The sequence below is a fragment of the Adiantum capillus-veneris genome, chromosome 27 (assembly GCF_014529385.1).
Source record: "Adiantum capillus-veneris isolate H3 chromosome 27, ASM1452938v2, whole genome shotgun sequence".
NCBI lineage: Eukaryota > Viridiplantae > Streptophyta > Polypodiopsida > Polypodiales > Pteridaceae > Adiantum > Adiantum capillus-veneris.
This window is the reverse complement of record NC_140957.1, coordinates 139,908,809-139,921,955: the sequence shown is the minus strand read 5'-3', so window position 1 is coordinate 139,921,955 and position 13,147 is coordinate 139,908,809. Positions and strand designations below refer to the sequence as shown.

Genomic DNA, 13,147 nt, shown 5'->3' with positions numbered 1-13,147 from the left:
TTACCCGGTCACTTACAACACTACACTTTGTACACCGGATGCTATTATTACCCGGTCATTTTGCACATACCAGATATCCACAGGATATTCACATTCTTGTACATGGATCTGTCTTATAGGCCAGTTTTCTTTGGCCTTTTGAAGACGTAAATAAAATCTCTCTCTCTCTCTCTCTCTCTCTCTCTCTCTCTCTCTCTCTCTCTCTCTCTCTCTCTCTCTCTCTCTCTCTCTCTCTCTCTCTCTCTCTCTCTAAAGTCCAACAGTCGCCCCAGCTCTTCTACGCGTAGGAAGTCAAGATCCCCTACGTTTAAGCTTATTTCAATTTTTAAGCCCTAAGGTAAATTTTAAGCCTAAAGAGATTTTAAGCCCTCTCTTTGCGTCCAAGTTTAAAGCGATTTAAGGCCTTAAGGTGAAACTGAAATAATTTTGCCATTCTCTCAGTCCCTCACCCTAGTACCCTATCCCAGATTTGGGGCTCGGGTTCGATGGACTACCGAAGGGGAAGGGCCGGGTGTAGATAGCTACACCACCCCAAAAAAAACAACGGCTACTTTCAAACGAAGATACAGAGATACTGTACTATCACCAGGATCCTTACGCGTTGGGAAAATCTCCAGGATACATGATGAGCTACTGATGGAGAAGCTCCAGGTGATGCTCAAATCAGAGCTAAACTATATGAGGGATGACATTAGGAAAGAAATGCACGCGAACGCCGAGAGCTACAGGAACTCCATGTATGGAGACATGATGAGAGAACTAAGGAGAGAGATCCGGGGGATACAGAATGAGGAAATTCAGATCGTGAAAACGGAATTACGAAACCTAATCAAGGCCGAAGTAAATGTAACAGAATGCGTTATGCAAAAGAAACTCGATGAGGCAGTAACAACTTTTGAAGCATGGAGAACAAATATGGAAAAGCACATGGAGGAAAAAGATGCAATAATCGAGGAGCTAAAAGGAGAACTTGCGGCTTGCAAATCTGCAACTAAGGAGAAGGGAGACGACCAACCTTCGGTGTTGAAGGAGCTCGAGGACATGAAGGATCAGATGAAAGCTCTACGGGAAGGAGATGAACAGAAATCGAAAACGGCATCTTCGTGGGCAGAACGTCTTGTTAAGACACAAGAAAAGGTTGATGAAGCAGAGAAATGGATTGAGGATGCGAAGAAAGGGAAGGCCCAGATGCCTGAGACCACTCCTACTTCCACCATTATTAATATGACCATTGAGGAAGAGCAGAAAAGGAAGACTCGGGCTCTGCATGTGCAGGTCACAGGAGTCAAGGACAAAGAGAATGTAGATGAAGAGGTGAGGGAACTGCTACAACGCATGGGCATCACAGAGCCTACTCACACAAGTGCATGGAGAGTGGGCAAGAAAGGAGTCGATGAGAAGGGAAATGTAAAGGATAGGGCACTTATTCTCCGCTTCCCGAATATAGAAATAAGGAAAGAATTTCTAAAGAAGAGGCCAACTCTTAAGAAAACCGGTATTTTCCTGGGAGATGACCTTACATTGGCACAAGTGGCACACATGCAAGAGTTGATGCCAGAGACAAGAGAAAAAGGGAAAATCGCCTTTTATAGAGGAGGGAAAGTAGTGGTTCTGGAAAAGCGCTCATCATGACGGTGCGAGACCTATGGGGCGACGCTCCGGATAGCGACGTGGAATTGTAATGGATCATAATATAGGCTAGATGTAGGTGCCTTTGAAGACAGCTTCAGGGACAAACACATAGTTTTCTACTCAGAGACACACCAGATACCGGGACAGCTTATGCCACATGTGAAGGGGTATTTATGGGAAACAGCTGGTCGACGAGACAAGAGATCTCTACGAGGTAGCCAGGGTTCAGGAGGAGTAGGAGTCTTATTTAAAGAGGAGCTGAAACCACTACTACAGATTATCAGGAAAGATGAACAAGCAAGGTATATGTGGGTGAGAATGAAAGCCGAGACGGGTAGATTTCTATATATCGCAATATGCTACTTCCCTCCAAGTACATCAGTCTACTCCTCACCTAAAGGACAGTCCCCTTTCTCCATATTGAATAATGACATATGGGAGTTCTCTAGAGAAGGAGATATCGTCCTCTTAGGAGACTTTAATGCCAGAACGGCCAACTCTCAAGCAGTATTCTATGATACTTCTAAGGAAATGCTCAGAGAAGTGGATTTATCACAAGAGGGGCTTACTAGAAACTCACAGGATAAAGAACACACTGAATACGGGAGACATCTCATGGAGATGGCAACTACACATGGTTTGGCCATACTTAATGGTCTAGAGAATTTCCCTTTATCTGGGGGATTCACATGCTTCCCGCACACGCATGGGGCCAGCACAGTGGATTATGTCCTGACTTCACCAAGCTTTATTTCTAGTATCGAGGACTTTAAGGTGGGACCCAGACCGGTTGGGATTGTAGTGGATCATGCTCTCTTGACCTTATCAATCTCCTTCCAATACAATGCCTCTCAAGTACCAAGGAAGAAGACGCACACAAGATATACTTTCACACCAGAGACTGATTCAATCTATGTGGAACAGATCTATAATAGGATGTGGGCAGCCGAGCCAGTATATACTGTAGAGGAGATCACTTCTCAGCTAACAGAGATACTCCATGGAGCAGCACAAGAGGCATACCCACATACTCAGCCTGATCAGAAGAGAGGATCTGGGAACATGCCTCAGAACAATTGGTACGACGAGGAATGCAGAGAGACGAGAACCCAGGTCCAGAAAGAGCTTACACTTGGGATCATCACATATAAGCAGTCTCGGATTGCTCTTCGGCGTATAGTACGTCGCAAGAAAAGGGCATTTTTAGCCAAACTAGAGAAGGATTTATATCAGCTCTTCTTGAGTCAGGACTCACATGAGGCCTGGCGTTTATTTCACGAGCACTCATCGCCTCCGACAATTACTTCTCCATCCTGAGATTTGGGGTCAATATGTAACATCATTATATATGGTATCTGGACAGCCTCCACTACCAGATCCGCTAGAGCCATGCCCTGCTACTAGTACTTTCTTTACTACGGAAATGGTGGAAAAAGCCATTGATAAGATGAAGACAAGAAGAGCATATGATCATGAGGGTCTAGTAGCAGAACATTTGATCCATGCAAGGGATCTACTTTCAGAAGTCCTTGCTCGTCTGTTTAATCGGGTCATGTGTGAAGGGCTACCTGAATCTTGGAAATTATCTACTATCGTACCTATTTTCAAGTCAGGGGATCCTATGATACCCGGGAACTACCGTACCATTATGGTGGGTCACACATTGACCCGACTGTACGCATCCATTCTGGAACAAAAACTAAGTAGATGGGCAGAGAATGAGGGCATAAGGGCAACAGGACAAGCTGGATTCAGGAGGGGTTATTCCACTCTAGATCATATTCTTACGCTTAGAGCCATTATTGAAGAAGGAAGAGCAAGCGGGAGAAGAATGTATTGTTGCTTTGTGGATTTTCGGAAAGCATTTGATACAATACCAAGGGCCAGATTGATGCGCAGAATGCAAGAGTTAGGGGTCCCCAAAGAGATTATCTGGGGGATCATGGCCTTATATGGGTCAGTAACTGGTTATGTACGTACTCCAGAAGGGGATTCCGACATTGTTCATTCCACCGTTGGAGTAAAGCAGGGATGCCCACTATCCCCTACTTTATTTGGTATGTATATAGATGAGGTATCGGATTACATTGATAGAGAGGGTGACAGAGATGCTCAACTTGCAGGGTCATGGATCCCTTTGTTGTTGTATGCAGATGATATTGTATTGATAGCAGAATCACCAGAGGGAATGCAGAGGCAGTTAGATGCATTACATGAATTCGCGGAGGACAGCGGACTGTCGGTGAATTTGGGTAAAACCAAAGTTATGGTGTTTAACACCACACCGCAGTGGGTTAGGAGATCGGCACCTACATTTGCATATGGCCACGATACAGTAGAGTACACAGATGCATACACATACCTTGGTGTGGTATTTGCAGGACCGAAGTTTACTCTTAAGAAAGCAGCGGAGGCTAGATTGTCCAGAGCCTCTGCGGCCTTGGGAGGGTTGGAGAGAATGTGTTCACAAGTGCAATTTCAAGAACCACGAACAAAACTTTGGCTCTTTGATATTGTGGTGGCTTCGGCTATGCTTTATGGGGTCTAGATTTGGGGACCATCTGTGGATCAGGATAATTGGAAGCCAATGGAGAGACCTTTGGTATCTATGATTTCCCGAATGATTAGAGCCAAGGCCTCCGTACCACACACGATTATCCGAGCGGAACTAGCTGCCCCTCCGATAGAAATTGAAGCTCTTACCAGATCAGTGTCCTTTATACATGGTTTGTGGGATACAAATAATTGCCGCTATACTAGATTGGCCCTCGAATCCTCTCGACAGTTAGCAATGAAAGGGGATACATCATGCTGGTATGCGCAACTGTCTTCGTGGTTTCAGAGACACGTGTTCAGTATGGAAAAGATCACCCCCCTACCGATACTCTCTTGAGGCTCCATCACTGGCAATTACACGAACGGAGATTAATAAAATCATCCATCAGGATCTTATACGGTTGGATACTAAGAGGACATGGGTAGACCCTACACAAGAATTGGGCACGAAGATGGCCGACTACAAAGAAAACTTCCTACAGCTATCTGAAGATGGATTTGTGATTCACCCGAGCTACATGGATACCCACCTATCTCATGGTTTGAGATGTGCTATTGGTCAGATTCGTACATCCTCACACCAGCTGGAAATTAAATTTGGCAGATTTAGGGGAATCCCACCTGAGAGCAGAATTTGCAAGTTATGCGGAATGGAGCCGGAGACAGAATTACACTACATATGCCATTGCACCGTATACTATGAGATACGTGGGCGTTTCCATTGCCTATTTAAAGAAGGCTTTGGACCTCTAGATAGAGTCATGCCATACCAAGATCAAAGATGCTTAGGCTTGTACCTACTAGAAATACATCGGCACAGGGATAATCTAATGAGAAGACAAAGAGCACTACAGCCTCAGAGGCAAATCACAGATTTCTTCGGATCGAGAGAAGCAGGAGGGGAAGGAGAAGCAAGAGACCAGCAGCCAGCACAAAGGAGTACCCACATCCATACCAAAGGCACCCTCATTGACAGGGCGATTGAGCTTAGGAAATCGAGACGACCACGACCGAGATGCAGAAGCACACTTCATCGGAGGAGACTACAACAAAGGATTAGAAGCATTCTAGCCAGACACCCAGAATGCTCCTAAGAAGTTTATTTAATACTTTGTATTTAGTTTTTCACACTTTTCACACTTTGTACTTTAGTACTAAGGTACCCAGACTTTGTAACAGATTCACCACTTTTGTATCAGTTTGGTCTCATAGGTCATTCTAGCCTTTTTGAAGACGTTAATATAACATTTCATTTCTCTCTCTCTCTCTCTCTCTCTCTCTCTCTCTCTCTCTCTCTCTCTCTCTCTCTCTCTCTCTCTCTCTCTCTCTCTCTCTCTCATGTAACTTCGAGATTGAGACAGAGCTGCACTACACATGTCATTGCCCGACGTACTATGAGATACGCGGCCGCTTCCACTGCCTATTCAGAGAAGGTTTCGGACCTTTTTCTAGAGTCATGAGATACAAGGATCAAAGATGCCTCGGATTGTTCCTGCTAGAGCTGTGCAGACTTAGGGAGAGCTTGCTGAGGACATCAGGGGAAAGACAGTCTCAGAGATGTATCACAGATTTCTTTACACCAGCCAGGGGAGAGCCAAAGGAGCAGTCACTACAACAGATCTCAGAGCCCACCCATACCAGAGGTACGCTGCTTGACCGAGCCACTGCGCTGGTCAGATCAAGACGCCCACGACCTCGGGGGTCCTCCCACCACCGACAAAGGCTGCAACAAAAGATACAGATCACTCTAGCTCGACATGCAAGACGCCCAACCAGAGTACTGACCATGGAGAAGGTTGATGAGATCCGACAGCAACAGATGAGAGATTTCATTTGAACCCACCAAACCCCCCCCCCCCCCCCCCCCCTATCTCGTCTCAATCCCGCATCAACTTCAGATTTAATTCCTTTCTCCTTAGTGTTTTAGTGTTAGTTCTTTGTAACTTTGTATTTTTCGTACTCAGACATGATATCAGATTCACCAATTGTAACTTTTTGGTCTCATAGATCACTTTGGCCTTTCGAAGACGTTAATACAACATTTCATTTCATCATCTCTCTCTCTCTCTCTCTCTCTCTCTCTCTCTCTCTCTCTCTCTCTCTCTCTCTCTCTCTCTTATCGCGAGCAATCCTGTGGAGGGGACGACCTGCTGCTGCTGAGGTGACGAGTTGCGTGTCGAGGAGGTAACGACCCGTTGGTGCTGATTGGGGATGAGTTGCACGCTGGGGAGGTGACGACCTGCAGTGGAGAGCAGCACGCTGGGCTCGTGGGACAGCAAGGTACAGCAAAACAACCCCCCCCCCCCCCTCTCTCTCTCTCTCTCTCTCTCTCTCTCTCTCTCTCTCTCTCTCTCTCTCTCTAGCACAAGCAGGTCTGCAGGAGGAAAATGGCGGGCTGTTGAGCACGCAGCCCTCTCTGACTTAGCACGAGCAGGCCTGCAGGAGGAAAATGGCGGGCTGCTGAGCGGGCAGGTGTGCAGAAATGCAGGGGGAGCATATCGCGCAGGGCTGGACCAGCAGCAGCACGTGACTGCACAGGGGAAGACAGGCCTTTAGTGCCAAGGGAACTCAGCTTGCAATGCCAAGGGAACTCAGCAGGTCACGCTCACAATCTGCAGCAGGTGGTGCCCGCCAGTGAACAGAGAGGGCAGGTTCGTAAGCCGCTTGGGAGCAGGTTTGCATGCTGGCAGGTTTACGCAAAGCAGCTCTCACCACCAAGTTCAAATATAGTGCGTCGACAAGCAGCAGACCAGCAACTGTGCAGCATGTCCTTACGGTAAAAGCAAAGGAAGGGGGACTCGCGTAGACTTGGGGCTTGTAGGAATAGAAAACAGGGGCCGTTCTGATGGAGGTCATGAGCGCTTCACGAGTCTGCAAGTCCCGCACGAAGGCAACCTTCATGCTTACAAACAAGTGGATAACCCACACAAGTGGAAAGGGAGATGAAGGAGTGGAAAACAAAGATCAAAGGATGGTGGAAGGAGAAGGCAAACCTTCTTCAAATGTTCCTCAACAAAGGCACGCAATGGAAGAAGGAGAAAGAGGACCTACACGTAGAGATACAAGCACTTAAGGCGAATTCACAAGCACTCAAAGAAGAGGTCTCATCCCTCAAGCGAGAACTTGCAGATAGAGCAAGCAATGGACTAGAGGAAGGTGAATTCCAGCCCTCAATGAATGAGGAAATCAAGCTCATCAAGGAACAAGTACGGATGATCAAAGAGGAAGAGAAACAGAATGGGGCAAAGACGTCCTCGTGGGTGGATGTAATTACGAAGACACAAAAGAAGGCGGATGAGACTGAGAAATGGATAGAAGTCGCTAATAAAGGGAAAGGGAAAGAAACCACATCTATCCCCACTCCTACAATCATCAGCATGACTCTAGAAGAAGAGCATTGAAGGAAGACTAGAGCTTTGCACATATGAATAACCGATCTAAAAGACCGAGATGATGTGGAAGGGGAAGTCAAAGAACTCCTCCACATGATGTGAGGCTACTCATACAAAGGCATGGAGGGTAGGGAAGAAGACACAAGGAAATGGGAAGACTTCAAAAGAAAGAGCTCTAATCATGCGCTTCCCATCCATGGGAGGCAAAGGACTTCTTGAAGAAGCGTCCTGCACTAAAGAAAACAGGCATATTCCTTGGAGATGACCTCACACTCACAGCTTGCTCATATGAAAGACGTTATGCCCAAGATAATGACAGCTCGAGAGAAGGGGAAAGTGGCCTCTTCTATAGGGATGGACGAGTGGTTATTCTAGAGAAGCGTCCCGCATGACGGTGCAAGACCTATGGGACCACACTCAGAATGTTCAATGGCTACATGGAATTGTAATGTATCTTTGCACCTTGATGTAGGGGCCTTTGAGGATCGTTTCACAGGGAGAGACATCATTTTCTACTCTGAGCATAGTTACCCGGAACGGGAACGGGGAACGGGAACAGTAGGGTGCGGAACGGGACGGGAACGGGAGGGAGGAGAGGGGCCGAAACGGGAACGGGGCCGGAACGGTAGACCAAAGAAACTACATATATTATATGTATTATAGGCTCATATGTAAGCTAAGCTTTTGAATTCGACCATCCTAATTAGAGCCATATTTACACATGTTGTACGATGACGGAGCTTGAGACAAGGATTGAGTTTGTCTCTTGAGAGAGAGAGAGAGAGAGGAATGGAGCTTGAGACACAAGAGGGAGGGATGGAGCTTGAGAAAGAGAGGTAGAAGCCACATTTGTTCTTTGAGGGTGTTGTGCTTTCCGCCAAGCTTTAGCAAGGAGAGTAGCTCAGTAGAGATGTTGAGAGCTTGAGGAGGAGGTGAGACGAGCCTCCAGAGTCCAAACAGCCCCAAATCAGCCCTCTAAATAGCCCCCAAACAGCCCCAAATCAGCCCTCCAAATAGCCCCAAATAGCCCCCAATAGCCCCAAACATGCCCCCAAATAGCTAGTGAAAAAAGTTGACTTTTTGGTTTGACCGTTCCGGATTCCCGTTCCGCCGTTCCGGGTGCCGTTCCGCCCCGTTCCCCCCCGTTCCGGGTCGCCGTTCCGGTTACACCCCATTCCGGAACGGTGTTCTGTTCCCGACTCCGTTTCGAGAGCCAGACCCGTTCGGAACGCCGTTTCGGAACATTTAGGGTCCGTTCCGCCCATTCCCTGTTACTATGACTCTGAGCCGCATCAGGCCCCGGGGCAGTCCATGCCCCATGTGAGCGGATACAGATGGGAGACAACTTGCAGACAAGAGACTCGATCAGAGCGCAGAGGACGAGGTTCAGGAGGAGTGGCAGTCTTATTCAGGGAGGAGCTACAATCTCTGATACATATAGCTCGTAGGGATGAGCATGCTAGGTACATGTGGGTGAGACTGAAGACAGAGACAGGCAGATATCTCTACATCGCTATTTGCTATTTCCCTCCTAGTACGTCAGTTTATGCATCACCTAGAGGACAGTCCCCCTTCTCTATTTTAGATGATGATATATGGGAGTTTTCCAGAGATGCCGACATTATTATCTTGGGGGATTTCAATGCTAGGACTGCCCATCACCATACAGTATTCTATGATACCTCAGAGGAGTTGATGCGGGAGCTTGATATTACAGAAATGAGCCTGTCTAGATTATCACAGGATGAAGAGCACACTGAGTATGGCAAATACTTGACTGATATGGGAACTGCACATGGATGGGCCATTTTGAATGGCTTACAGAAATTCCCTGCAACTGGTGGTTTACATGCTTTCCACACCGACATGGCGCTAGTACAGTGGATTATGTTATGGCTCCGCCAAGACTCGTTCCTTCCTTTCAAGATTTTGTGGTGGGAACTAGGCCGGTTGGGATAGCAATCGATCATGCTATCTTGTCTTTCACTTTATCGTTCCAGTTCACCACAGCTACATTGGGAGAGGCCTCCACACATACTCGGTATACCTTCACGAGGGAGACGGGTCACGTGTACACTGATGAAATATACAGGCAGCTATGCACTCAGGTGCCAGGACGACCACTAGATGAGCTCACCCAGATTCTGACAGAGACGCTACATGATGCAGCCTCAGAGGCATATCCCCATAGCCAACCTATACGCAGACGATCTGGGAGCATGCCTCAGGACAATTGGTTTGATGAGGAATGTAGAGAGATGAGGATCAGATTACATAGAGAGGTGCTCATGGGTACTACTACACATAGACAGTCACGGATTATCTTTCGCCGCCTAGTGCGACAAAAGAAGAGAGCTTACTTATCTCAATTAGAGAGTGATCTGTACCAAATGTTTATGAGTCAAGACTCTAGTGAAGCATGGAGGCTTTTCAATGAGCACTCTCCACCGCCAATCATCACTTCCACAGAGACATGGGGGGAATATGCTACATCTCTCTACACAGCATCAGGGCAGCCACCTTTGCCTGACCCTCCAGAGGCATGCCCAAAAACATGTACTTTCTTTACTGCTAAGAGGGTAAGGAAAGCCATTGACAAGATGAAGACAGGAAGAGCACAGGATCATGATGGTCTGGTAGTAGAGCACTTTATCCATGCCAAAGATATGCTTGCAGAGCCTCTTGCTATGATGTTTAATAGAGCCATATATGAGGGTTTCCCTAAGACCTGGAGTATGTCCACTATCGTGCCTATCTTCAAGTCGAGAGACCCTATGCTCCCCGGGAATTACCGAACCACCATGGTTGGCCACACCCTGGCTAGGCTATATGCACCAATCCTTGAGCATGAGCTGAGTGGATGGGCAGAGAGGGAAGGCATACGGGTAGCAAGACAGGCAGGGTTCAGGAGAGGTTTCCCCACCCTTGACCAGATTTTGACACTCAGAGCCATTATTGAGGACGGTAGACACCATGGCAGGAGGATATATTGTAGCTTTGTGGATTTTTGCAAAGCCTTTGATACAATGCCACGAGCCAGACTCATACGCAGATTGCAGGACATGGGGGTGCCCACAGAGCTGATCTAGGGGATCTTAGCTTTATACAAGACAGTGGTAGGACAGGTACGCACTACTCAAGGCGTGTCCGACATGGTTCACTCCACCATTGGGGTGAAGCAGGGTTGTCCCCTATCTCCGACTCTCTTTGGGATATATGTAGATGAGTTTTCACATTATGTACATACAGAGGATGATAGAGGTGCCCAGCTTGCAGGACATGGATTCCGTTGCTATTATATGCTGATGATATTGTGTTGATCTCCGATTCTCCAGAGGGGATGCAGCCTCATTTGGATGCATTGCATGTATTTGCACGAGACAATGGATTGTCTGTGAACCTTGGTAAGACCAAGGTAATGGTGTTTAACACCACGACGCAGTGGGTAAGGAGGTCTGCCCCCACTTTTACATATGGTCGAGAGACTGTGGAGTATGCAGATACATACACTTACCTTGGGGCGGTTTTTAGTGGTCCAGTATTTTCCCTGAGGCATGCAGCAGATATGCGATTGACCATAGCCTATGCAGCATTAGGGAGACTTGAGAAGGATATGTTCGCACGTTCAGTTCCAGGAACCTCGGACAAAGCGTTGGCTCTTTGACACTTTGGTCACTTCGGCCATGCTGTACGGAGTGGAGATATGGGGCCCCTCAGTTGATCATCATAGCACAACTAGCAGTACTGATGCATGGAGATATATGGAGAAGCCCTTGGTGTCTATGATTTCTCGGATGATTAGGGCCAGGGCCTCAGTACCACATGACATTATTAGGGTGGAGCTCGCTACTCCTCCATTGGTAGTGGAGGCACTCACTCGATCAGTTTCATTTATGCATAGCACTTGGGCTCTCCCCAAAGACAGATATGCTCGATTAGCACTAGAATCTTCATGACAGTTGGCATTGCAGGGAGATAGATCATGTTGGTATGCAGAGATGGCATCTTGGTTTCAGTTACATGGCTTTAGTATGGATCGGCCACCCCCATTTCAGTACTCTCTGGATGCACCCTCCATCTCCCTCACTAGGGCAGAGATTACTAGGCTCATCAGACAGGACTTTAGTATGGATCGGCCACCCCATTTCAATACTCTCTGGATGCACCCTCCATCTCCCTCACTAGGGCAGAGATTACTAGGCTCATCAGACAGGACTTGATTCAGCTGGATACGAAGAGGACATGGATACAACCTACACATGAGCTAGGTACGAAGATGACTTTCTATAGAGAGCATCTTCTCCAACTCACGGAGAATGGTTTTGTGATCAAATCAAGATTTGTCAGGTGTGCCAGATAGAGCCAGAGACAGAGCTACATTACATATGTCACTGCCTAGTATACTATGAGATACGAGGCCGCTTTCACTCTCTATTCAGAGAGGGTTTTGGGCCACTTTCTAGAGTCATGAGATACCAGGATCAGAGATGCCTCGGATTTTACTTACTGGAGATTTGCAAACACAGAGAGGACCTCTTGAAGAGGGGCACAATGAGAGAGATCCAGTAACAGCGAAAGATTACAGATTTCTTTCAGTCACAGACAGAGGAGTCTGAGCAGCCCCAACAGCATAACAACACCAAAGGCACCAGAGGCATACTGCTTGATTGGGCGATAGAGTTGGGCGGTCTCGTCGCCCACAGATGAGGGCCTACCTTGGAGGACATTGAATCTCTATAGCCTTTTGGATATTGATGTATATGTATATGTATATGATGCCTCGACTGTCAGAGAGCTCCATTGTATCAGCTCACCCCTTTGTATTCCCTTGTATCAGCTTTTACCCCACCCCTACCTACTATTTTCTTTTCAACTCTTTGTACTTTTTGTACCCATAGCTTGTATTTAGATTCACCACATGTAACCTTTTGGTCTCGTAGGTCATATACTGAACCCGTGTCTCTGAAACCACGAGGACAGTTGCGCATACCAGCATGATGTATGGAAAGATTACCCCCCTTCCAATACTCTCTTGAGGCTCCATCACTGGCAATTACACGAACGGAGATTAATAAAATCATCCGTCAGGATCTTATACAGTTGGATACTAAGAGGACATGGGTAGACCCTACACAAGAATTGGGCACAAAGATGGCCGACTACAAAGAAAACTTCCTACAGCTATCTGAAGATGGATTTGTGATTCGCCCGAGCTACATGGATACCCACCTGTCTCATGGTTTGAGATGTGCTATTGGTCAGATTCGTACATCCTCACACCAGCTGGAAATTGAATTTGGCAGATTTAGGGGAATTCCACCTGAGAGCAGAATTTGCAAGTTATGCGGAATGGAGCCGGAGACAGAATTACACTACATATGCCATTGCACCGTATACTATGAGATACGTGGGCGTTTCCATTGCCTCTTTAAAGAAGGCTTTGGACCTCTAGATAGAGTCATGCAATACCAAGATCAAAGATGCTTAGGCTTGTACCTACTGGAACTACACAGGGATAATCTAATGAGAAGACAAAGAGCACTACAGCCTCAGAGGCAGATCACAGA

General features: G+C 47.0%; 1 protein-coding gene across 3 annotated transcripts in view; it reads right to left on the bottom strand.

Moving 5' to 3' along the window:
• The window catches only part of LOC147422841 (AMP deaminase-like), a 76,130-nt gene that overhangs the window by 14,589 nt on the left and 48,394 nt on the right, over window positions 1–13,147 (bottom strand). Inside the window, exon 19 of one of the 3 annotated variants that reach the window (XM_086503742.1) lies at window positions 6,290–6,427. The exons of the other annotated variants lie outside the window; for them this stretch is intronic. Coding sequence (XP_086359868.1) covers window positions 6,305–6,427 — 123 coding nt within the window. The 3' untranslated portion in view covers window positions 6,290–6,304. Of the gene's footprint in view, window positions 1–6,289; window positions 6,428–13,147 lie in introns of those variants that run through there. 3 annotated transcript variants of the gene reach the window in all.